The following is a 25,727-nucleotide window of genomic DNA, read 5'->3' on the forward strand; positions in this document are numbered from 1 at the left end:
CAAGGTCGCCTGAACCGGTACAGACAATGGAACCATTGACTAAAGATGCAAAGAAGACCACAAGAGTATGAAATCATACCGGACATTCTACCCGCTGAAGACGTCAACCATAAGGACCAACAAACTACATGAGAACTGTTATGGGGGTGACAAATTTAATGAAGTCATTGAAATCCTATTGGAGGGAGATAGTGGGGTACTCACCCCAACCAATTAAATTTTAGGGGATTGTACAACAGAAAACGGATAAAAACCCTTGACACAAGGAAGTAAATCAGAATAGGAGACTAGGAGATAGAGGAGAGGAAGATGCTGTTGCGTTTTGCTATGACCCAGACACTATGGGGGTGATTCTGACCGCGGCGGACGGCGGTCGCCGCCCGCCAAGCGGTTCCCGCCGAAAGACCGCTCCGCGGTCAAAAGACCGTGGCGGTCATTCTGGCTTTCCCACTGGGCTCGCGGGCGACCGCCGAAAGTCCGCCCGCCAGCCCAGCGGGAAACACCCTTCCCACGAGGAAGCCGGCTCAGAATGGAGCCGGCGGAGTGGGAAGGTGCGACGGGTGCAGTTGCACCCGTCGCGAATTTCAGTGTCTGCAAAGCAGACACTGAAATTCTTTGTGGGGCCCTGTTACGGGGGCCCCTGCAGTGCCCATGCCATTGGCATGGGCACTGCAGGGGCCCCCAGGGGCCCCACGACACCCCATACCGCCATCCTGTTCATGGCGGGTGAACCGCCAGGAACAGGATGGCGGTATGGGCTGTCAGAATCCCCATGGCGGATTCCCATGGGCAGCGGAAAGTCGGCGGTACACCGCCGGCTTTCCGCTTCTGGCCGCGGCTGTACCGCCGCGGTCAGAATGCCCGGCGGAGCACCGCCAGCCTGTTGGCGGTGCTACCGCCAACCTCCGCCATGGCGGTAATTACCGCCAGGGTCAGAATGACCCCCTTTGTTACTCTGCATAGAGACTTTGCTATTTGGTTCTTCGAACCATCCTTGCCCTTATATTGCCCATTTACACTTTTCCTCCTTATGAGGGAAGTGCCCTTTACCCGACTGCTGAATTCCTGATGGCGAATCAACTGATGTCCTGAGGACGAAGACCAAACCTGAATGCTGACCCAATACGGAGGGTAACTATATGACAATAAAATTGTAATTGTTTGTTTGGTTTTCCTTTCTAGGTACCAACTGCTTCTTTTGACAGAGATCCTAGTCAGATGTTTTCTAAATTGGTGTTTCTAAATTCTTTGCATGAAGCCCAACATGCCAATGCTAATTTGAGGATAGATGAGGGGTTCACTAAACAGATGCAAATAGACAAATGACTGAATCTATGCTTTGTTGAATAACGTGATAATGATTCTCTGCTAAGGGATAACTTATGTTGACGTCGTGCTATATTCTACTATTCGTGATTCTTGCCTTGATGAGATCTTATCAGAGTTGCCATATTGTGACTATGCTAATGTGTTTCTTGGTTTTGAGACTAATAAACTTACTAGTAGAATTGTAATCAATAGGGAATAAACTTCATATAATAGTACTAAACTGGTGTGGTTATTCATGACTGCGAGGTCATGGTGGTTTCTGAGTTTTATTAATGTCTTTGACTAATCTGAATTGTCTTATTATGGTAAATATTGATGACGTTATTAACATATTGATTGACATGCTGATTAGTGATCTTGTCCTCAGGTGTCTTCAAACAGGGTCAAAAGATTCATTGGCCTAAAACGAGTCCAAGAGCGAGTAAATTAGTCATAAAGGGATGCGTTAGCAATAAAATTGACATAGGACATTAACTCTGTCTTCACAAATACAAAGAAAGTGTCCAAAGCGGAGAATTCATATCATTTTTTAGAAATGGGGTCTCTGGTTGGCAGTGGTTTGCACCCTGTTCAAGTAGGGACCCTCACTCTAGTCTGGGTAAGGGAGTCACACATGTGCGAACCCCTGCTCACCCCCTTGGTAGCTTGGCACGAGCAGTAAGGATTATCTCAGAGGCAATGTGTAAAGTATTTGTACACACACACAAACACACATACACACACACAGCAACACAGTGAGAACACCACAAGTGTACTCCACACCACTTCAGAAAAAAACATCCAACATTTATCTGACTAAAACAAGACCCAAAACGACATAAATCCAAGATACACAAGTAAAGATACACATTTTCAAAGGTTAAGTCTCAGTAAAGTGCTTAGAAACAAAATAGCTCCAACTGGGGCTATCACAAGGTCTTGATGGAGTAATTCCCAGCAGTCTGATGCCACTCACAAGGAAGTGCGGGCTGGTCATTGAGTAGCATGGACCCTAGGTGCAGTACCTTGGAAAACAAGGAAACAAAGATGCTGCACAGAGTCGGGAGGTGAGGCTTCACTAGAGCTGGTGCGGCGTCGGTTCCTTACTGTCACCAGGGATGTGAGGCATTGCTTCCTTACTGCTAGGCAGGGGAGGTGAGGCATCGGTTCCTTACAATTGCAGGAGAGGTGATGTGGCATTGGCGGTGAGGCATCAGTTCCTTATGATCCAACGGGGTTGATGAACCCAGCAGGTCAAGACACTAGAGTCGTTGATTTTGCGGTGTTGCAAATCACAACACAGGGCCATAGGTGCTGTGGTGGAGTCGGGTGTCATGGACGTCGGTGATATGACACTGTTACAGGACTTCAGAGGTGTGGCGGCAGCATCAGGGCTACAGTGTAAGTCGGGGTTGTTGCACTCAGCAGGGACCACGGCTCTGTGCAGGCAGCTGAGTGGAGCGGCGCCGGTTCTGAAGTTGCTTTGAAGTCAATGCACTTGTTTCTTCTTGGTTACACCAGCACTCATTTCCAAGGGCCTCGTAACTGGATTTGGCACCACTTGGCAAGTCAAGGCTCTCAGCAAGAGAGTCCGTGTGCTATCAGAAGAAGCCTTTGATGTCCCTGAGACAGGAGGCAAGCTCAGTCCAAGACCTTGGAGAACCTTTGGAAGCAGGATGTAGAAAGCAAAGTGTACTCCATTTCACTCCCAGGTCAGAAGCAGCAAGCAGCATGCCAGCACAGCACAGCAACAGGCAGAGTGACAGTCCCTCCTACAGCATCCAGCTCTTCATCCTGGAAGAATGTCCTCAGTCCAGAAGAATTCTAACTTTGTGGTGTCAGAGGTCCCTTCATTTCTGCCTCTGAAGTAAGCAAACTTCAAAGAAAAGTCTTTGTAGTGCACATGACCCTGCCTTTCCTGCCCTTGTCCCAGACACACTCCAGGGGGTTGGAGACGGCTTTGTGTAAGGACAGGCACAGCCCTATTCGGGTGTAAGCGTCAGCTCCTCCCACCACGCTAGATCAGGAAGACCCATCAGGATATGCAGGGCCCACCTACTTGGCATCATTGTAAGATCTGGGTGAATGGTTTAATATTGTTTGGGGTCATTTGAGCGGCTTTAAAGCACTTCTTGCCATATTCCTGAGCCTGTAGTATATTGTAACTATAAAAGGGTGTAATTTTGGTTTTCTGAAATGATGTTGAAGCAGGCAGCTACTCCGGCATCATTGTTGGATGTTGCTGTTTCGAACGCTATTACTGCAAATATCACTTTGTGCTTTTTTGAAATAGGCAAAGGTTATATAATTTGAGTAACTGATGTTTATGTTACTAATTGTAACACATTGGGAAATCAAATCATCATTTATTGTATTTTAGCAATATACTATCAGTCACTAAGTACTTAGTCTATATTTATCACACGTGTGCTGCATGTGTGTCCTTAAGGAAATGGCTTTTTAATCCACACTTATGCTTGGCTCTGAGGAAGACCATGGTGGTCGATATGTGTGAGCCTTAATTAATTCATGAAAAACATCATCCTGGAGTGTGGGCCTTTTCCTTTCATGTTGTGTCAGTGAATATATATATATATATATATGTATATGTATATATATATATATATATATATATATATATATATATATATATATATATATATATATATACATAAAGTCCTGCAGTTCACCATTGAAAAAGAGTTTTTTGACTTGCCTATTTCTTTGTCATCGTTTGACGAATCTTCACAACATTTTCCCAAAAAAGTGTGCCAAAGAATTTAGTTGTGCATGGGAAGTTTCGGGATGATCCGTCAAGTGGGGGCTGAAAACAAGGGGGGGGCAAAAATGTGCATTTCCCATGTTAATATCAATAGGGGCTTTGAATACGACTACAGCCCGAACCACTGGACGAAATGACAGCAAATTTGACAGAAAGGTAGCTTTCAATACGTAGATTATGCTTTTTGTTATTTGGTTTAAATCCATTCAGTAGTTTTTGAGATATTAAGAGAAAAATAAATATAGCAGTCTAGAGGCGTGAAGGCTCCACAAACATTCCCAATCTCATGTTGAGATCTGATTCGCTGCCAACACTTCAACCAGGATGTGCTGGCAGCCATCTTGGAACTCAGCTTCAGCTGTGTTGTGCATAAAAAGATTAAATAAAGGAAAAGGGCCAGGGAAGGGACACCATGACTCCTGGTGTTGGGATCCCAGAGGGCACCCCCAGGGCAACAAAGCAATTAAAAAAAAACAATTGCCACAAGTTTGTGACAGGGTCACAAATTCATGGGAAAAATTAAAAAAAATAACCTACTGCTGATAGTTGCTATAATTGGGACCAACTTTTTCCATAGATGGAGCGTTTTTAGGTTGAGCTTAGGCAGTGCACAAGCGCAGTCTCTCGACATGCTGTAATCAGTCTGTAAGTTTTATGCCCACCCATAGGCTTGCGATTCACTGTTTCCTTTGTCATGCTTGTAAATCTTGTTTCTGGTACGCATTTGTCATGTCTCCTTTCTTTTTTATCCCTCCCTGAGTGCAGCGACCAAGCACAATCTTCTTCCACTGCTTTTGTTTATCATGAGTTGTAAGGGACCTTTATTGTGTTTGCAGTCACACTACGGTGACCGGAGATTACTAGCTTTCATCATGAAATCAAGCATCTTTTTTTTTTTGCAGTCACACTGCAGCAACCACAGATGATTAGCTTACTTCAGGAAATCAAGCATCTTTTTTTTCTTGCAGTTACACTACAGCAACCACCGATGACTAGCTTCCTTCCTGAAATCAAGCATCCACCGATCACTTGCACTAGCTTCCTATAATTGCGAACAGACATTTTTTTTGCGGTATTGGCACTCTATACATGAGCACCAGTTATGTTACACAAGGGTACATTCATTTTGGTAGGCACAGGGAGTTTAAGTGATTTGCCCAGAATCAAAGGATGTTGAGCCAACGAGGAGACTCAAACCTGGTTTCCCAGCACCAAAGTCGGCAGCTCTGGCCTTTATGCCACACTCCTCTCCCCAGCAGTGTTTAAGACTTCCTGCAATGTTTAAATAGTTTCTGAAATCAAGAATGCTGTCTCCTTGATGGGGGTGTAAGCTTCCATTACTGGGTGACATCACCTAAAATAAGAGTCAGGCGCTCCAGTAATGACTCACTCTGCCTGCTGAGATCAGGGAGAGTGAAGGCATTGGCAGCCAAATAGTAAAGATGCCCTTGCAGCTCTTCCAATAAACATTTTCCAATGAAATGTGGGAAGTAAGTCATGCGATTGGTCATCAATAGTCAAGTGACTCATGATCTGATCATGAGTCTTCCCCAAATGCAAGGGAGCTCTATGCTTCCTGCAAGTAATTTGCTAGGTTGACATATACTTTTTAAAAGAAAAGAAAAGTTGACCTTTCTTGTAACATCGAACTTTACTTTTATTATTATTACTAACAAATAAAAGATATTATCATTTCCAGTATCAATAGCTCTAACTCGTGCACATGTGAGACCTATTGCATTGCCAATGCTTGTTTGTTTTGCCAATAACTTTTGCGCCGTTTGTCGAATCTTCATGACATTTTCAAAAACTAGAACAGCAGTTACTTCAGCTGCTGTCTGGAAAGAGTTGATTTGAAATTATTAAAGAAAGAAATATTCATATACCTAGGGACATGAGTCCTTCGTGGGGGATTTACGGGTCTGGGGAAAAAAGGGACCCTTCCTGGGCAAACATGTGTCCCGATTTTTTTTTTGGGCTGATCCGCTGCAGTGCCCCAGTGACCCCTCAGTTTAAATCCTAGATCCATGGATCCGAAGCCCAATTGATAAAAAAAAGAATCCACTTACACACCAACCATCCCACTGTAGGATTTGGGGCATGCGGAGTGGGTTAGCTGTAGGTTGTGAGTTATAGCTATCTTAGGGCACGAGTTATAGTTTGCTGAGATAAGTATAACTATAACTGCTGAATTTCTATGGTTTTTTGTGTGTAAAACCTAAACCTAATTGTTATGCCCCTGTAAGCTTGGGTTTTATATTGAGTTTGTGAGATATTTAATTTCTATTTGCTTACTATAATGTCCCTCTAACTTTTAGTGAATATGTATAGTTTAAACTGATGGTATAGTTAGGTGAAAATTTCAGTGAGTGATGTAGTGTTTTAAACTCAAAAGCCCACTCATATTCACCACTTATAGTTATTGCTAACTATAACTCACAACCTAAGGTAACTAGAACTGACACCCCTGCCATACACAGTCTTATTGTCCTCCTTGGTGGACAGCCAAGAGCCACGTTTTTTGGTGAGACTCCTGCGTTAGCGCTATAACAATTTTGAAATCTTGCACCTCTTGCACTTTTTAGCTTTATTTTAATCTCTGCTGCCCCCCCATGGTGCTTATTTTAAAGGGACACCACATTTCAGGATCCTTGGCTGCTGACCCGGGTGCCGGAGACGGGCCTCTTCATCGCGGGCTCTTCAAAGTGCCCCGCACATCATTGGCAATTGCTGCCCCCCCCCGTGCTGCTTATTTTAAAGGGACTCCACGTCCCAGGATACTTGGCTGCTGATGCTGGTGCCGGGGACAGGCCTCTTCATCGCGGGTGCTTCAAAGTGCGCTGTGCATCGTTGGCAATTGCTGCCCCCGTGCTGCTTATTTTAAAGGGACTCCACGTCCCAGTATCCTTGGCTGCTGACGCTGGTGCCTTGGACAAAGAGATAGGGCTGGTTGAGCGCCATCTATCCATCTCAACATTCCCAGCCTCTCCGGTCTCCACCCCCGCCTTCACTTTTTTCACAAACTTGTTTACAGCCCCCGCACCTCCAGCAGTCCCAAAATACGCAACTAGTTATGGCATTCCCCCCCCCCCCCCAGCTGCCCATATAAAAAAACGCCCGGGAGACTACCTCGGTGACCTTGGATAAGGCTGTTACAGCAGAATCTGCCCAGCTGACTCCGGCTCTCTTAGCAGTAGTACTCGATCCAGAGCCTAACCCAAAAGGGAAAAGAAAGCGTGGTGAGGTCAATCTGAGGAATAAACAAGCCTTTACTATGAGTACCAACAATCCGGGTTCTGAAGCTGGGTACGACAGGTCTACAATATCACAAGAACGTGCCACTGGCTAATTGGCGCTTGAAGGTATAATGGAGCACACAAGGGAGGAGCTCATTAAGAGATTGCATCCTATTGAAATCCGCTTCCAAGCCATCAAGGAGAAATTAGGAGGGCTTACTAAGACACTTACGTTTGATATCTCTCTGCAAGGTGACACACAATCTCACTGTCATCCTCTTATTTATGTTTCCTCTGGTACTAACAACAGGACCTCTGCAAATTTAGATGAGGGCCTTCTGTCACTCAAGGATTGCTGTGACTACCCTCACCAACTGGAGATGGGTCGGATTGTCAGGTTGCACACCAACTCAGATGACAATTGCCTTAAGGCAACAGCCACCATTTCTAGGGGAAATGTAGGAGTAGTTCCAACTACTAACACAGTGACTATCACCAGCAAAGCTTCCAATGCTTGTGAGCATCATGAATATGGCCCCATAGAGACGGACTTTGGAGCCCAGCAGAATCAGTTCAGACAACCATGGGGGACAGCCCAGAGTTTTATATCTGCCCCCGATTCCTGTCCTTATGTCCTTGTAATTACTAACGTTCCTAGATTTTGATTGAATAGTCTGGAAACCTAAACTGAATTGAAAAACAAGGTTACACACTGGTTGCATCTTAATGCTAATTTTGCCTTTTGCATGGTACCCTTTATATTAATGGTGAGGAAGGTGGGATGTTTGGGCCCGTTGAATAAGATTGGAACGGGGAATTGCATTGTTAGCAATTTTGACTCACCGGCCTTGGTCCAACAACTTCTTTTAAATTTGTGTAGAATTGGCCCTTCAGCAGGAGGGGCCTTTTTGTTTAGACTTACAGCTTTTTATCATCATGTGGCCAAATGCATCCTAAGTGGGTCAACACCCGATTCCAAAGGCCCCCTGCTCCCCCAAATGCAACATGCTTACCAGTTTGAACATAGGTATCCATCATCCACCCTTTCAGATGTGGATTGACATATAGCTAGTGCTATACAGGACATCTCAGAGACCCCGAAGTCTAGATCAACCATTAGGGAATGTGCCATCTCCAGTGACAATGAGCAAGGAAGAATCAGAGTAGACAACCTAGATGGAACTCCGACCCCAAATGTGGATTCTAGGGGCCCTACCCAAACCATAATGCCAACCCAGAACGACACAAGGTCTCTAGTAACTAGATGGAATACAACTAACTCCGAACTTACTATGTTGAGTGATACTACTGGAGACAAAGACGCAGGGGGACTTATTGAGAGCAGTTCATTGATAGTTGCAATGTGTAACACAAATCTTACGAGTAACCCATCTCTCATTTCTCAGACTTCGACTGACGCATTACAAGCCCGAGATGATATTTCAGCAAAAAGTATTTGCTGGAATATAGCCGGGCTCGAGCATAAAATGCGAATCCCTGATTGGGGCCATTTCATAGACGAGCACAAAATATGCTTATTTCAAGAGACCTGGGCTTTGGAGCCCAAGTATAGATGTGGTTTTAAAAGTTATTGGGTCCCAGCCTGTAAGGTGACTTCTAGGAGACCTTCGGGTGGCTTACTTATATGGGTCAATTGTTCACCTAAATGCCGGGTTGAAGAAATTTATATGGGTAACGCTGATCTGCAAGGCTTAATATTATCGACCCACAAGGAAAAACCTCTATTATTAGTAAACATATATAGCAGGAGTGTGGGTAGCAATTGTGAGTCCGATTTTTTGATTGTATTAGACAATATTTTAGCTAGTAAATCAACCACTCATCATATCATAATTGCAGGGGATTTTAATGCGACTTTCTAGCCTTACTCAGTGGCCCAAGAACTCGACGAAGAAGAGAATATTTACTGGGGTATTCCGTATTTAACATCGAGCAAAAGCCTTAGAATGAGCAGAACAGCCTATGAAATCATCGACATCACACTTGCATACGGTCTTCATGCCTGTAAAGGCCGTTCTTGCTCAGATGTTAAAACCTGCCCCACTTTTAGGCGAGGAGCTTATAGGAGCCATATCGACTATTTTTTATTGGATATTTGTCTGTGGGGACATATGGTCGATATGATGGTAACGGAACACGAAGAAAGTGATCATAAACCACTAGTCTTATGTAATAGGGGTCTGCTGCCTCTATCAGAAGTCTCTGACTCTAAGGATTATCTACAGCAGCTTGTCATGACCAATAACAAACGTAATATTAAGTGGAACGCTGTAAATTCCTGATTGGGCTCCCTCACATCGATATATAGAGGGTCATTCTGACCCTGGCGTGCGGCGGGAGCTGCCCGCCTGGCGGGAACCGCCAAATGGCCGCTCCGCGGATGCCATTCTGGCTTTCCCGCTGGGCCGGCGGGCGACCGCCAAAAGAGCGCCCGCCGGCCCAGCGGGAAAGGCCCTGCAACAAGGAAGCTGGCTCCGAATGGAGCCGGCGGAGTTGCAGGGGTGCAACGGGTGCAGTTGCACCCGTCGCGATTTTCACTGTCTGCTAAGCAGACAGTGATAATCTTTATGGGGCCCTGTTAGGGGGCCCCTGCACTGCCCATGCCAGTGGCATGGGCAGTGCAGGGGCCCCCAGGGGCCCCACGACACCCATTCCCGCCATCCTGTTCCTGGCGGTAAAAACCGCCAGCAGCGCCGCCATGGAGATTCAGCCCATGCAGGGGAAATCCGGCGGGAAACCGCCGGATCCCCTTTTCTGACCGCGGCTTTACCGCCGCGGTCAGAATGGGCTGGGAAGCACCGCCAGCCTGTTGGCGGTGCTTCCGTGGTCCCCAGCCCTGGTGGTCTTGGACCGCCAGGGTCGGAATGACCCCCATAGTCTTTTAGCAGAACGAATGAAGCATTTGCTCCGTCTACCTGAGGATGGGGATAGGCTTATGGCCGCACATTTAGATTTATTTAATTCTTTAAAAAAACATTTCATTAAAGAGACAGCTGCCAAAACAAGGAATAAGTACAGCAAGAGATGGTTTAACCATTCAGGTAGGGAAGCTAAGCTCAAGCTATTGAAGGATTTGAGAAGGAGGGCTAGAGAGCCTATAAGACAATCAAGAGAGAGCTATAAACAGGAACTTATTCAGGCCCACAGGAGCAGGGAGGAAGCGAGGTGGGCTGCTCTTCTGGATTCAGCAAGAGCTAATGCCACCTCCAAGTTTGGGAAGCTGATTTCAAGCGACTGTGGTGACTCCCGGCCTCTGCCTGGTACCTCAATCCTCCCTGTAACTTGGGTAAAACATTTTGGGTCCCTTTACACAGAGGCAGGTGCATCAAACTTCAGGGAACTGGTCGAAACCAGGAAATCTGACGCACCCCCAATCAGATTTACCTTGGCAGAAACCAAGGCAGCAATAACTTCTTTGAAGTGGGGGAAGGCCCCGGGTCTCGACAAAATCCCTGGTGATCTCTACAAATCGAACCCCGAAATCTGGGCTCCTTATTTGAACTTGGTCTGTAATGCAGTTGCTGCAGGAGCATCCATTCCCTGGACATGGAGGGGAGCCAAGATAGTTCCACTCCTTAAAAAAGGCAGCCCTAGCGATCCTTCTAACTATCGCCCATTATGCCTACTCGATAACCTCCAAAAACTCTTTGCAAAGCAGATCTTGTCTCACTTAGAAGAATGGATAATAGAGAATGGAGCCATCTCCGATCTACAGGCAGAGTTCCGACCGGTGATTAGTACAATAGATCAGGTCTTGAGGGTTTAGCAATTAAATGGAAGACAGTGGATGTTGGAGGTGAAAACCCATATGTGGCCTTTGTCGATCTTGAAGCGGCTTTTGACCTGGTACCTAGGAACAAACTTTGGCTGACACTATCTAATATGAGTGTCCCTAAAGGGCTTCTAAACCTTATAGTCCGAGTTCATGACAATACCTTTGCCCAAATCATGAGCGGTAATGATGGTGAATTATCTGACCCAGTTGCTATCGGAAGAGGAGTTAGGCAAGGTGGCGTTCTCGCACCCACCCTCTTCCTTCTATATATAAACAATTGTATCAAATATTTAACTAATTGTAATAATGATTCACCCAAGTTGGCAGGCAAGAAAGTCCCAGGTCTGCTTTATGCGGATGGCACCATCCTATTATCCAAAACTACTATGGGATTGCAAAACTTGGCTAACTAATTCTGTTTGTTCTGCAAAGATTTTGGTTTGGAAGTTAAGGTTAATAAAACTAAGCTTATGATATGTAGCTCCAGGAAAACAAAAGCTAAAGCGACTATTTCAATGAATTCTATTTCTTTGGAAAGGTTCACTGAGTATGATTACTTGGGGATCAGATTAATGGATTTGGGCAGTTGGGTCGCAGCTATTAGAAAAGAGGCTCATATAATATGCCAAAGGGGGGGGGGGCCCTAGGACGTAAATCTAGGACTGTAGTTAGCCCACCTTTAAATCCTATCCTTGAAATATATAAAGTTAAAATTCGAGGTGCTGCACTGTATGGGGCAGAGTTATGGGGTTCCCAAAGGCAGTTGGGTGGTCTCCAAACTAAAGAGAATCATTTTCTCAGGTATATAACCAGGTTAGGGAAAGGTACAGCGATGATTTCTCTCAGACTTGATCTTGGAACAAATAGTATTAAAGATGTAGCGGGTCTGAGACCTCTCTTATATTGGATCCGCATATGGAAAATGGAAGAGTTGGAACCTTTTCGAGAGGCAATGAAAGATCTTATAAAGACCTAGAATTGCTGGAAAATGTCAGCTGGTTGAGGGAGATGAAATTGGCCTAGGATGAATTGGCTTTTCCCCACTTTTGGGAGAGACCCAAGTCGTTCCCCACTAATTCTACTTCATTAGTTAAACAGATATACTGGGAGAAGGGCAATGCAGAGATCCTTCATAGCGATGGGGTGGGCCGATTAACTTCTGAGTTTCTGCTTGTAAAACAAGAACCATAAGCAATTTTTTGATCTTCCAATACCTGCTTATGCCCGTGCTCTATTCCTCCAGTTCAGATATGGACATTTACCAGTTAACAGTTTTACTTCTCGATAGTCGAAGAATAGTTATGAGGCAAAGAAATGCTCAAAATGCAATATATTGGAGGAATCAATTGAACATGTTTTGTTTTTTTGTCCCCTATATAAGAGTCCTAGGGGAAAATGGATTATTCCATTGTGTAAAGCTTTGCTATTACATGACCGAGCCAACACCTATAGAATTTGTAAATATGATTTGTCTACATTGGTTGTAAGCGCGGTCACTAACTTTTTGACAGCAGCTTGGTCTATTAATTATAGGGCCACTTTTAGTGCCTGACTCCCAATGTTGAGCCATACAGCAGGTATAGTGGGGAACAATAGATGGTCATGATTTTTGAATGGTTCACCCCCTTTTTCCCCGTTTCTATTTAATGGTTTTAGAGATGAAATTTTCTTATTAAATTTTATTATAACTTATAGTGATAATATTATGATAACAAATGTATCTTCTTTTATTATTTTTAGTTTCTATGGTCAATGGTTGAGACAAAGCACTTATCTGTCAATCTATTTACTGTAAAACAGCACACTGCACTTCAGACTGTTATGACCAGAACAGTTCCTATGATTCATGGCTGAGATATTGTATTTATTTATAAATCCATTTATTATATGAAAGCACACTGCACCTTAGACTGTTAGTGCGAGACTTATTCGAATACGAGTGGTTCTGGTTACAAAATGTATTTCTCTTTAGGCAAATGGTATACTGAACCTTAGACTAGTAGTCTTGAAATTCTTTTTATTACGAAGTTTTGATTTTATTATGTATTTATATATGTACGGTTAAAAGTACAGCTCATTTTAAATAGCTGTGAATGGGAATTTAAGGCCCACATTTATACTTTTTTAGCGCTCCATTTGCACCGGTTTTTGATGCAAAAACAGCGCAAACTTACAAAACACAATTGTCTTTTGCAAGTTTACGCCGTTTCTGCATCAAAAAATGACACAAATGCGGTGCTAAAAAAGTATAAATATGGGCCTAATAGTCTTCAGTAGGAGTTTGCTGAAATGTGCTGATGATCGGTTTACAAGCAGGCAAGAAGGTCTCCTGTTATTTATTTCCCCTAGACTATGAAGAACCCAAAGGTTGCTCCTGCTTTTAGTATTTATTAAGTTTTTTACTATTTATTTTTACATATTTCTTTTTCGTTTTTCTCATTTTTATGTACTGATGTATGGCTGATTGTACTTTAATGGTCTAAAGTTTGACTGAATAAAGAGAACTGAATTGAATAATCTCTCTTAATTCCAGCAAATTCAGGTGGTTAGGGTGTATATTGACTTTAATGCCTGTGATCTCTTTTTATTCTGATTAGCAACATAGGTGTTGTGGGTGCTAGTGGGGAAGCAATCATTGTGATAATTTTAAACTTTATATTTCTGTCAGGCTTTCGGTGTTAGCACTTTGTGCTTTCAGTAACTCTCCTATTTTCTGGTTTCCATCTTGTCCTTTGTAGAGGTTCCAACTTGGGAAGCCTGCGCTCTAGTTGTTGTTTGGCTATCTCTATTAAAATAGCCCTAAGCGTGGACATGCAGCAGAGGCGCGCAGCAGCTGTGCCTAAGGCAAGCCCATCTCCATCCGTCTGCGACCCTAACGCAGCCAGTGCCTGCAACTCTGTCCCTTTGCCATAAGGTAAGCGCTATCCTGGCACTGCACTGAAAGACATCTTAAAGAGGGCGCCATACTGTGACACAATTTTAAATCTTAATAATTTAGAGCGCCTGGCTTCTTGCAGGAAATGTAGGAGGTGTTTTGATTTGATTGACCCTTTGTATGTGTCCTGCTTACCACCTCATAGCAAGCATACTCTGGTCAATGCCTGGTCTCTACGTAAGCATGCTCATGAAATACATTACCTCATTTGTGATCTTAAATTGGATTTCTTGTTTGTAACTGAGACTTGGCTGAAAGATTGATGCAGCTCAGATATCTATCTATTTCACTGACCCCAGGTGACTTAATTTCCAAGCAGAATAGACTTAGTCACCAAGGGGGATGGCTCACCATCATCTACAAAGACATTCTGCAACTTGACTCAGTCAACATTAGCTTGTTTGATGGTCTACGATTTTGCTTTAGGGTAAGCCCCTCAATATCCTTCCCAGGCATCCTAATATATCGTTCCCCAGGGTCAGGTTCCATGTTTTTAATGTCCTAGGTGGTGACCTAGTTTCTCTGGTACTCCGATGCTTAAATTTTACTATCTTAGGTGATCTTAATATTCACCTAGAGGGTACAGGTGATCCAGAAGTAAATAATGTCCTTGACTACATGAATCTCCTGGGTTTGTGCAACCTGGTGAAAGGTCCTACCCTTGAGGGAGGCAATTCCCCAGATGGTATTTGTACAAACAACCCGTTACTTCTTGCAAATAAGGCAAGACCTGTAAGCTGGCCAAACCATTCTCTTATTCCTTTTATGCTTGTCAGTGAACCAAATAAGCATATTTCATCTACCTTAAAGAGAAGGAACAGAATATATGTAAACAGTTTAGTGCCCCACTTCTTCCCCAGATTGGTTCTGAAGCAAAAATGATTCCATCAAGAGACTGTAATATGCAGTCGGAATTTCATACAACTTCAATTGACCAATCCCATCAAGTAATTTTGGCTTGCAAATCTGGATTCCCCAATGACCCCTGTCCACCGACAGTCCTACACAAATTGGTTGACATAGTTAATCCTGTGATTAATCTGATTTTTAATAACTCTTTGAGTTTAGGTGAAGTCTGGAAGCCTTAGTGTGACCAATTTATCTAACCTCAGGCCAATTTCACTTTTGCCGGCACTGAGCAAAATCATGGAAAAGGTGGTAAACAGTCAACTAAGCTCATTCTTAGAGACATCAAAGGTACTTCATGCCTTTCAGTCAGGCTTCTTCCCAAAGCATTCAATAGAAACTGCCCTCTTGAAAGTAGCTGACACTTTAAAACTTACACTAGATGAAGGGAGGAATGCTGTACTGGTCCTTCTGGATCTGTCAGCAGCGTTTCATACCATCTCCCATGAAATTCTTCTGCATTGAATTAAAGAGTATGGAGTTGTTGGATCTACTTATTGCTGGCTGAAATAATTTCTTACTGGCCGCAAGCACTTGGTGAAATTAGGATCCTATATATCAAAGGAAACCATGGTTGGTGCAGGAGTCTTGCAGTGATCATCGCTAAGCCCAGCCCTGTTTCATATATATATATATATAGAACCATTAATCTCCTTGATATAATCCTTTGGGATTGATACTATTTCCTACGCAGATGATACCCAGCTGATCCTGTCTCTCGACATATCTTCTTTGGGCTCAGACCAGAGCTTCAAAAATTGTCAGGTGCTCTTAATCGATGGATGCAGGCTATTTATCTTAAATGTAACACTGACAAAACTGAGATTATGCTATATGGCAGAGCCAACAAATTTGTCCCTTCAGGCAGGTGGCCAGATATCCCTCCCTGACAGTAGATGTGGTCAGACATTTGGGAGTCAAATTTGATTCTCAGCCTTCGTTTCTCCCTCATGCCCTGGCTACTGCAGACATCTGCTTTAACTTAATAAAATGTTTTAAAAAATTATTTGATCTCTTACTGTTAGTAGCCAGAAAATTGGTAGCATATGCCTTAATCACCTCCAGACTAGATTATTGTAACAGCCTGTTTGTGGGCACCTCAACATAAGTATGTCACAGACTTCAGACCCTACAATTTGCTGCTGCAAGGGCAGTCCTTAAGCTACCAAGAATACCTCGGCTTCAGCGGCCTTAAAATCCCTTTGCTTGCTGCCAGTCCATGAGAGAGTACTTTTCTAAATTATTTTGTTTACTTTCTGAGCCTATGGAGGGATTGGCCCTAAATTTCTCTCTGCAAGGTGCAAACACTATTCTACTAGCAGACCACTTAGATCGTCACTAGCCAATCTAGTAAAACACTTTCACTTTAGATTGAAAACCAAAGGAGGCAAAGGTTTTACAATCCTAGGAGCTAAGGTGGGGAACTCTCTTCCCAGTCAGTTGAGGTTTATTGAGTCTGAAGCTACATTTAGGAAATGCCTCAAGACCTTTTTTTTGGATCTTGGATGCACTTTTCTATTCTTACATTTTGCAACATGTCTCTATCTTTCTATCTCTTTTTTACATAAAGCTACAAATGTGTCCCCTTGCAGCCTTATAATCTTTTGCTCCGTAACAGAGCCAGGGTTCTCCCTTGGGAGTGACAGATTGCACTCCACAAATAATAAATTAAATTCAAATCAATGATGTAATTTCAAATGATGAATTGATGTTATGAGTGATTTTATAGACCATGTCATCAGCAATGTAATAGGAGGGATAATTATCTGTGCGTGGCTCCAGAAGGGTTCCCAGAGTATTCCCCACCCCCCACAAGGCCCAAGGGGGTAGGGTATCCTAAGTCCCTGAATCTTGTAATGGTTTCATTCAACATTCTTCTTTATGCTGCAGTCAGTTAGCGAAAATGCTCCCCTAGGAGTGTGTCCTCCATGTGAGAGAGTGAGAAAAGCCCCCTCGGCCAATCAGACCACTCTATTTTTTAAAAATTGGTTTGACGTACTCTCAACAGAGTATCTTGAGCCCAACCATCCAGGTGTACAAAAATCTTACAGACTTAATATCTCAAATACTACTTGTGATTTACACTGAATCACAAAAACACTTTCTGGACCAAGATCTAGCTTCCTGCCAAATATGGTGTAACTCTGTTCAGCAGTTTTTGTGGTAGCACTGTTTAAGGAAATCTATGGAAAAGGCAGGGGGATTTTGCATTTTAAGACCCCTATCTTTTTATCTTCCCGGCTTGAAGGGACACCCCAAAAACATTCCATGCACAAACTAAGCAAAAAGAACACTTTTTTGGAACATTTCGGGATGATTCATCAAACAGAGCCAAAGTTACTAGCAAAAAAGGCCCCCTTATATAGAGCATAATATTTCCTAAATGTGGGTGATTTCACAGACATGCTTCATGTTTTCTTTGTTCTGCTTGTTGCAAAAGGATACACTCATTAGAACTATAAAGTTGAAGAAATATTAGGTCTAAGGGTACCTTGAAGAATACCTTTGTGTATGAAAAGCTTTTAACTAACTATCATATCTATTGGATGATTTCATTGCTGATGTGATCAGTGATGTCATAAATAATATAATTTGAGATGTCATCAGTGCTGACCTCAATGGTCTCACTTAACATGCCATGAGGGATGTAAGTTGTTACGTCATTGTGAGGGTGCTAGTTATAGTTAGGACCGTAAAGTACAAATGTTTTTTTTTGGCTTTAAACATTAGTTATTATGTCATTACCAAACTGGTCACTTTAACCTTAGTATTTTTCCTGAATTTCTGAGGGTTTTTTAAAACATAAAGTAAAATCTTAATTCCGTGCCCAAATATAACATCACTTTTATGTTTTTTTTCCAAAAAAGTTCTGAGTTTGTCTATCATATTTACCCAACTCCATCACTGAGCATAGCTTTAGGCCATACTCGCCAGGGGGTTGGCTACAGGGTCTGGCCTTCAGCCAGTGCCCACACCCAACACTTCGTAGGCAGCCAACCCACTACCATACAAGGCCTTCAGCCGTGTGCAATGTGGGGTTATCAACAGTCCAGGTCTGAAGGCAGGCCCTACACCCAACGCTATCTGGCTGCAAACCCCCAATGGGAAACAAAACCTCACAAATACACCCACCCCACACTTCTCCTTTTTAGTTTGTGGTACTGAAGCATCATCCCTGGTAAAGCGAGACCACGCACGCCTTTTCAGTTCATGCTGCCTTGCGGGACCACGGTTCCTATGAGAGTCGTGCTTCAGTACATGGGTGGGAAGCGCTGTGCCCAGTCAGAGTAATGTAGGACCCACAACACATTTTTTTTTATTTTGGCCTCAGTGGGCTTCATCTAAGGCCATCAGAAAACGTCCGGAGGGTCAGTGCACCCCTGCCTTCACTCCTTGTACTTTTTTCAAAACACAGGAGATGGGGGCCAAGTTCCAAAGGCCTGAAATGGCTGCCTCAACATGCCTGTTGATGTTAAGACCAGACAGTTTGACTGCTGGGTTCCATAGAACCGGTATCAGTCTCACAGGATGTAAGGGACCAGATGGAAACCAGTCTAGACCAATTGATTGTTTTATTTTTTTAACTTGCAGTACCACTGGAGAACCAAAGGAGAACCATGGGAGTACCATAGGAGTACCTCAGGACCAAAATGTAAGATATCACTATATTTGGAACCATCATTTATTAATGATGGTTGAATGGATTTACAGCAATTTTTCAAAAAGCACAGTTTCTGAGTAAAGATCTATCACTCTTCCAACTTTCTTGCAATTTTGTTCAGGTCTTTTTTCCGTTTTTTTGTACTTCTTCCCACAATTCCATTAGCCCCCCACTCCCTTTTTGCTCTTTTTTCTCAGCCCCTACTTAATATGATGACACCCAAAACAACACAAAAAGGAGCTGAAGTGGATGAACTTTTTTTGAAAATGTTTGTGAAGATTCATCGAAAGGCAAACCAAAGTTGTTAAAGAAACCCACTCTTCCTCTATGATAAAATGTATTTTAATACACACACACACACACACACACATGTACACACACATATTCACTGAAAAAAACAAAGGTTCTCTAAAGTAACCTAAACTTGCACCACTGCCATGCAGTTTGTTTTTATTATTGATACCATTTCAGATGTTGCAGTGATGTAATTAACGATGTCCTAGAGCATATCATGAGTGATGTAGTATGTGATGTAATTAGTAGTGCATGGTGAGGGTGTGAGTTATATTTGCTTCAGTACACAAGTTAGAGTTGCTGGTTCATTTGAAATGGATTGTTTTAGCTTACATTTTCATCTAACCATAAAATGCCTTTAACATTTGTTTTTCTCAGGGAATTATAACATTACTTTAACCTTCGGTATTTACAGTAAATTTCTAGGATCTTGTTAATATAAATTAAAATTTCATCCCCATTGATGGTGCCCTCATGGTAATGCCACCCACTGGCACAGCGCTCAACCCCAAAATGCACAAGGGCTTTGGCCATGCGTACCGCAGAGTTGGGCACATGGCCTGCATCCAACACCCTGCAGGCCCCATACCACCCATGTGGGCTTGGGCGCAGAGCCTGTAGTCAGGCCCTGTGCCTAACTCCCACAGGTATGCATGACTATGAGATGAAGCAATATAAAAGATGTCATCTAATGAAGGCAACTCTACTGGCTTTGCCAAAGTGTCAGAACATCAAAATATAAAAGGGGGGTCTCTTGGATTTATAAAGGGATCAGCACATCAACATATAAAGCAGAACCAATGTTTTTGTAAAAAAGGTCAACAATAATTATAATCAAATTTATCTTTTACAACTTCATACATTTCAATGGCTATTAAAGGTAATCACCATATTTTTTTAATATTGTTTTTTTTTAAAATCAACATATCTTTTAGTCTTTCTGTTAACATTTTTCAAGCCACAAAATGCTGCCATAGAACCCACTACAAGGGGTTCCTGCATTTCAGCTAATGGCACAGAGTTAATCCATGGAGTGCTTTACAAAATGTATTGTAGGCTCTGCTGGGTTCATGGATTCAATGACCCAGGAGACCTACTGTTTTTTTTATGTTGCTGGGGGGCTGCTGCACTCCCTGCCACCCGCTACAAACAACGGTTGGTGATGTTGCCTGCCCCTTTTAAGGGCATCACCAGGAAGAGAAATGCAATATAAAAATGCCTTTGCTGGGCTTTATTTGGTGCTCCTTGCATGAGCAGTAAATAATGAATGAGCGGCTCTTGATACTCATTTCATTTTCATTTATGTATTTATATATAAGGCCTCAGCAGCCCCTGTTGGCTCCCCAGCCAGCACAAATTGTGGTGGCAGCGAAAGTGGGTATTTTTTATTATTGCAGTGGGTGTTCTGGTGCCCAGTAGGCGCACCCCCAAAATCGTATAGGTTGGGGGAGGTGGTGGAGCCTAATGGCCCCGGGTGGGAGCCAGTCACCTAAATTACTGGTCGGTGCCCAACTGGAGCACCCACAATGTGTGCATCCACTGAAGGCTGTAGGGGGAGCCCCAAGTCTCTGTTGGCTCCTGCCAGCTCTCCGGCCAGCACCACTTATGGGTACTGTTGGGAGCCGACTCCATTACTTAGCTCCTGTCTGGGTGTGTGCAGTTTTTATCTCTGCTCCTGCCCGAGTGGGAGCAAAGTTGGATGAGGGTAGAGTCCTGGAATGCTGCTTAAACAGGCTCCAGGGGTGGGGTCACCAGAGCCTTTCTACATCTCACTGAGGAGGCCCGATGACCCACCCATCAAAAAACAAGTGGCCCTGGGGGATGAGGTCCCTAGGGCCTCTCAGGGGCTTGGGGTGGGAGCAGCATGACCCCATCCTTTAATTTGAAATATTGCCCTCTGGAATAGGGTCCCTGGGGCCTCCTGGAGTCCTCTATCCCTAAAAAGATGTAACTGCACCAACCCTCTGGACCCTGGCCCTTCCTAATTTGTTATATATAAAAGGAAAGAGAGTGCTACTTTTTTCACAGATACCTAGTGCAGATTAAAATCGGTTTTTTTGCACAGTGGTCACCAGGCCTAGAAGGAACAAGGTATCTCCACTGTGCCCTTTTTACTTTTTTCTAGGACAGGGGACTGAGGGCTCAGTCATAAGATCTCTTCATCTACGTCTTTCTTGATGTGATGGAAGCCAATCGGAACTTATATAAAGATCTGTTGGCTCTGCAGATTCTCTGCAGTGTGAAACATCTATTTATCTAGACTTTCTGGACCAAGATGTAGCGTTCCACCAAATTTGGTGTAATTGCGTGTTGTGCCTAATTTTCATATGGAAAAACAAATGGGGCAAACGCATTTTGGGACACTCCCATTTTCTAGGCTCCCTTTTGACTTTCCAGGAAGGAGCTGAGGTGGATGAACATTTGTTAGAAAGTCTTCTGATGATTCGTCAAACAGTGCCAAAGTTTTTAGCAAACTAAAAAATGCTTTTAACCAAAACGTTTCCTTTGGCCTTTCTTTAACATTTAATGCACCCTCTGGGTAGTGAGCCACTACGTTTGGTTATATTACCAAGCCTTGTGTTAACTCAGCAATGTTATAAGATCAGTGTCGTGTGCCTTAATGGTTCCGCTGTCATTCCAGTTAACTCACCCTTTTTTAATATTCCTGCGGAGGTTTAGCAAAATTCACACTTTGTTCAGATACTTCTCCACCGCAGAAGCACAGAAAGAGCCATGCAAGCTCTTCATTGTTAGCATTATAACATGCATAAAAGATTGATCTCAAGTACACTTCAGATGATGTTAGTCGTGAGAATGCTGACATTACTCATTATTCAGAGCTCGAGGGGAGATTTTTTTTATTTATTTTTTAATCAAAAGACCAGTAAATCTGACTGTACATTTTCGTTTTGTTTCCAACACCAGCAGTCATGCACCATACCTGTTGATGCTGAGCTTCTGTGCTAAGAGCTGCCAGTCCTTCCCTTTGGAGTTGGATGTGTCAAATGTTGCACATATTCTCTGTCGGATGGAGTAAGGGATTTTGAAGGCTTTGGGTCCTGTCTGTGCATGGAAAGTGCCATCCTCATGTGCAAAGAAAGCAGTCATCTCGCGGTCATTCTGCACAAAAGAAAAGGAGATCTCAGGACAGAGATTTTGCTGCCAAATGTTGACACAGGCAACCACTTATTCTTCAGAAGACACAAAAAGCATCATTTAGGCCATTTAGGCACCAGTAGCCTGTTGCTCATGTCGTGTTTATATCGCACAAATCTGTTTAGGGAGCAACATAGTACTATACATTAGCAAGTCTTTGAATTAGACAATTATATTGTAATTCATATACTTACCTTTTAGGCATGGGGACATTAAGGACCTGATTTACTTTTTGGCGGACAGGTTACTCCGTCACGAACATGGCAGATATCCCACCCACCGTATTAGGATCTCAAAAGGCTATAATGGGATCGTAATACTGTGGACAGGATATCAGTAACACCCTCTGCCAAAGCCTAAATCAGGCCCTTAGTGATTTACCCAGAATCACATGATTTTCAATCAAGCACCTCAGCTGCTTACAAAACCTCGTCCCACTTAACCTGTAGACCATATCACATCCCTAAATTGAGCAAGAAAGGAGGACCAATAATAGGCTAGAGCTGTCACATTATTTGTATAATGGTTGCAAAGCTGTTATTAAAGAATGATCGTCCTTAAAACAGTTTCCCCTGAAAAGAGATAGAAATATACACTACTCCACCATTTTGTTACCTAGAGAATGACCTAAGAGCCAAAGCCCTTTGTTTGAGGTCCCGAACAGAGAAGCACTACCCTGTGCATTTAAGCTCTACGAACAGCATTGATCATTCAGGGAGCTAAGATACACACATATATATTCTCGTGTTCTCATTTGTGCGTAACTCTTTAATTGTTGGCTCATCGTGTTTTCCCACAAACAAAGGCAAGAAGCATCTCAGTTTTGTCTTATTGTATATGCCCATGATCACTCTGTTACACATTGAAGGGGCTTACAAAGGCCAAATAAAACGTTTAGGAACAGGGTGTGACACATTTTCCACTCTCAGAAAGTAAGAAAGAGAAAGACCCTCTAAACAGAGTATCAGGCAATGTGTAAACGTTTATCTCTAAATGACCATTGTCAGAATGAGCAACTGTGGACAGTGACTACATGGATCGATTTCATCAAGGTTGCTAAGTTCAAATTGTATGAAAAAAACAAATGACACTTCACATAGCCATCACTTGTGAGGCATTATGAGCAGCGCCATGTAATGTATCCACCAGTATGCAGGCTGGTGTAGACGTCTTTGTGGTGTTTGTGCCTGCGTTTTCATGCCCCCCCTCACCCAGCAGTTTAGAAGCTGAACTAATGCAAATATTATACACGTTACATGCCTATATTTGCTTTTGGGTCCACAAGAATTCCTTAAACATGGATTTTTGTGAACTTGTGATATTCTGGGTTCTGTGACATCTGTGAACTATATGAGTTGGTCCAATACAAAATATCATCCCCCATGTAAACATTCTCTCTGAAAAACAAGATTCTTCTTCAGAGAATTCACACGACACAACCGAACAAGAGCATTTTCAAATCACAGAAGCTACTTGCCTTTTGTAGACACTGTAAGGAGACCAAGCCCACACACTGAGCTAGCCACAGACATAAGTACAACTAACACAAATGGCCTGTCTTTACTCCTTCTTTACTTTCCTGCCAGTTCTCTCCATCTTCATTCCTAGTTCATCTCCCACTCATTTCTTACAGCAGCTTTGTTACAATGAATAAATGTCAGAATGTTTTATGGTGGATCTTATACTTTGTAAGATCATATCTGTAGATTGCAGGATATTGTAGTAATGTGAGTTATTTACTAGCAGAAGGACAGTGAATATTGCTTTTCTGCACAATTGCATTTACAACTTACATTACTATTGAACTATATGTGTATGAACCAGTAATGAAACATTCGGGTCCCTCTCCGACTTGCAAATACAGTCTGACAAGCTATATAAAGACTTAATACTGAAACATTCCCCCACTGATGCAAAATTGATCCCTTTAGTTGAAATTATGGTGTCACTCGTATAAATCATATGTGCATTGTCTAGGATATAACCTGTATGTTTTTGCTCGTTGCCTCAATAAAGACCCCAGTGAAATCCTGTGTCTCTTACAAGCGGTCTACAAACTTTATATGTGATTGGAAGAAAAAACAATTTTAGGATTGGTATCAGGGTACAGATAGAAAAGGTACATGGTTTTCAGATATGAAGAAAACCCTACACAGAAGTTCGCAAAGTATGTTATCCTGTCGGAAACTGACAAAAAATTATAAACCGGGCTTTTTATCAAACGTGTACTATCCAACTGACAACTCATAGTCTGATTCCTGACAGACAATGCTCTAAGTATCTGTGGATTTCTGCAACTGCGGTGGCATGCTTATTGTTTCCCGCTTTCCGGCTCCCATACGGGATTCCACTCTTATTTCCTATATCGCTTTTTCAAACCTTGGGACCTTAATCATGAGTGAGGTTTCTAATATCAGCGATTCAACCGGTTAAAGCCAAGCAACTCGCATTCCCGCCTTCGCACTCCACTTCTACTGCAGTCAATAATGCGCTCCAGAGCTGTCGGTCAAATGTCCACTGTAGACTGGGTTTATGGAGCTCTGGAGATTTATTCTTCCGCAAGCCTTTATCCCTTTCGGAGATGCAGTAAATTGTCCATTAAAGTAGCTTCTATGCAAAGCTCCTCTAGTCCATCAATGAACCAGCATCAGGGTCCCTGCAGGCAAACTGTCAGCCTGGTGGTGAACAGCACTAGACAGCAATGTTCCCTAAATGTAGGAATCAAGGTTGAATTTTTATTTACTTTAATGCTGTTTTAACATGAGTGCCCATCTTGTTTCAAAATATTCGTTATTTAGGTATTTGATAAAGCACATTCATCTCAGTGAACATTTGCCAGATGTGCTTGTCTGCCATTTTCTGAATGTTACTTAATTGTATTGCAGTGTTCTTTTATAGTACACTGTCGCCATGTCCTTGTTATATTGTGCATTTGCTTGTCACACTCCTAGCATTTGTATGACACCATGGTGATTTCCTTGCTTAGCTACCGACTCTTACTGTCTGAGACTGGGATAGTCATCAGGTAGTTGTTTTTGTTTATGTGTGGTTGTGTTTTATTAGTTAAGGTTGATTTGTACAATGTTTTACCTCTTAAACGTGTGTATTGCAGTTCTGTGGATAGTTATTGAAGAGCAGGATTACACTGCTCTGGAAACACACATTGACTGGAGTATATTTCTGAGTAGTTCAGTACAGTGGTTGTGTTAAGAAATGGTCACATTAAGTCCTTATGTCTCTCTTTACTCACCTAGAAAACACACAGTGTCTAAAGATGATTTATTACACTAACCTGTACTACCTAAGCACGAAATTCGTTCACGTTAATGACAATAATCTTGGTATAACACAGTGCATCGTCCTTGTGCAGTATACTACTGAGGTGCAATGGGCATGTGAATGGGGCAGAGGCAAAGGCGACAAAGACGACACTTGGTCCAAGGAGGAGACGGGGCAAATTACCCGTTCTACCCAAGACCCTAACTCAGACTTACTCTTTGCAATTTACACACTGTTTGCACATGGCCCCCTTTTAGAACAAAGACCTTCACTCTTACACCTTTGAGCAAGCTAAATGGCCTTTTGTCTTCCTTACAAAAAAGATAGTAATTTTACAGCTGGGACACTGAACAAATAGTTTCGAGACACTCTTG

General features: G+C 42.9%; 1 protein-coding gene across 3 annotated transcripts in view; it reads right to left on the minus strand.

Moving 5' to 3' along the window:
* The window catches only part of UNC5D (unc-5 netrin receptor D), a 1,240,412-nt gene that overhangs the window by 19,062 nt on the left and 1,195,623 nt on the right, over positions 1–25,727 (minus strand). For all 3 annotated transcript variants that reach the window (XM_069213807.1, XM_069213806.1, XM_069213805.1), the window contains one exon: positions 21,860–22,038. In XM_069213807.1, the coding sequence (XP_069069908.1) occupies positions 21,860–22,038 (179 nt within the window). The remainder of the gene's footprint in view (positions 1–21,859; positions 22,039–25,727) is intronic.

This window comes from Pleurodeles waltl, chromosome 11, assembly GCF_031143425.1.
Source record: "Pleurodeles waltl isolate 20211129_DDA chromosome 11, aPleWal1.hap1.20221129, whole genome shotgun sequence".
NCBI classification, from domain to species: Eukaryota; Metazoa; Chordata; class Amphibia; order Caudata; family Salamandridae; genus Pleurodeles; species Pleurodeles waltl.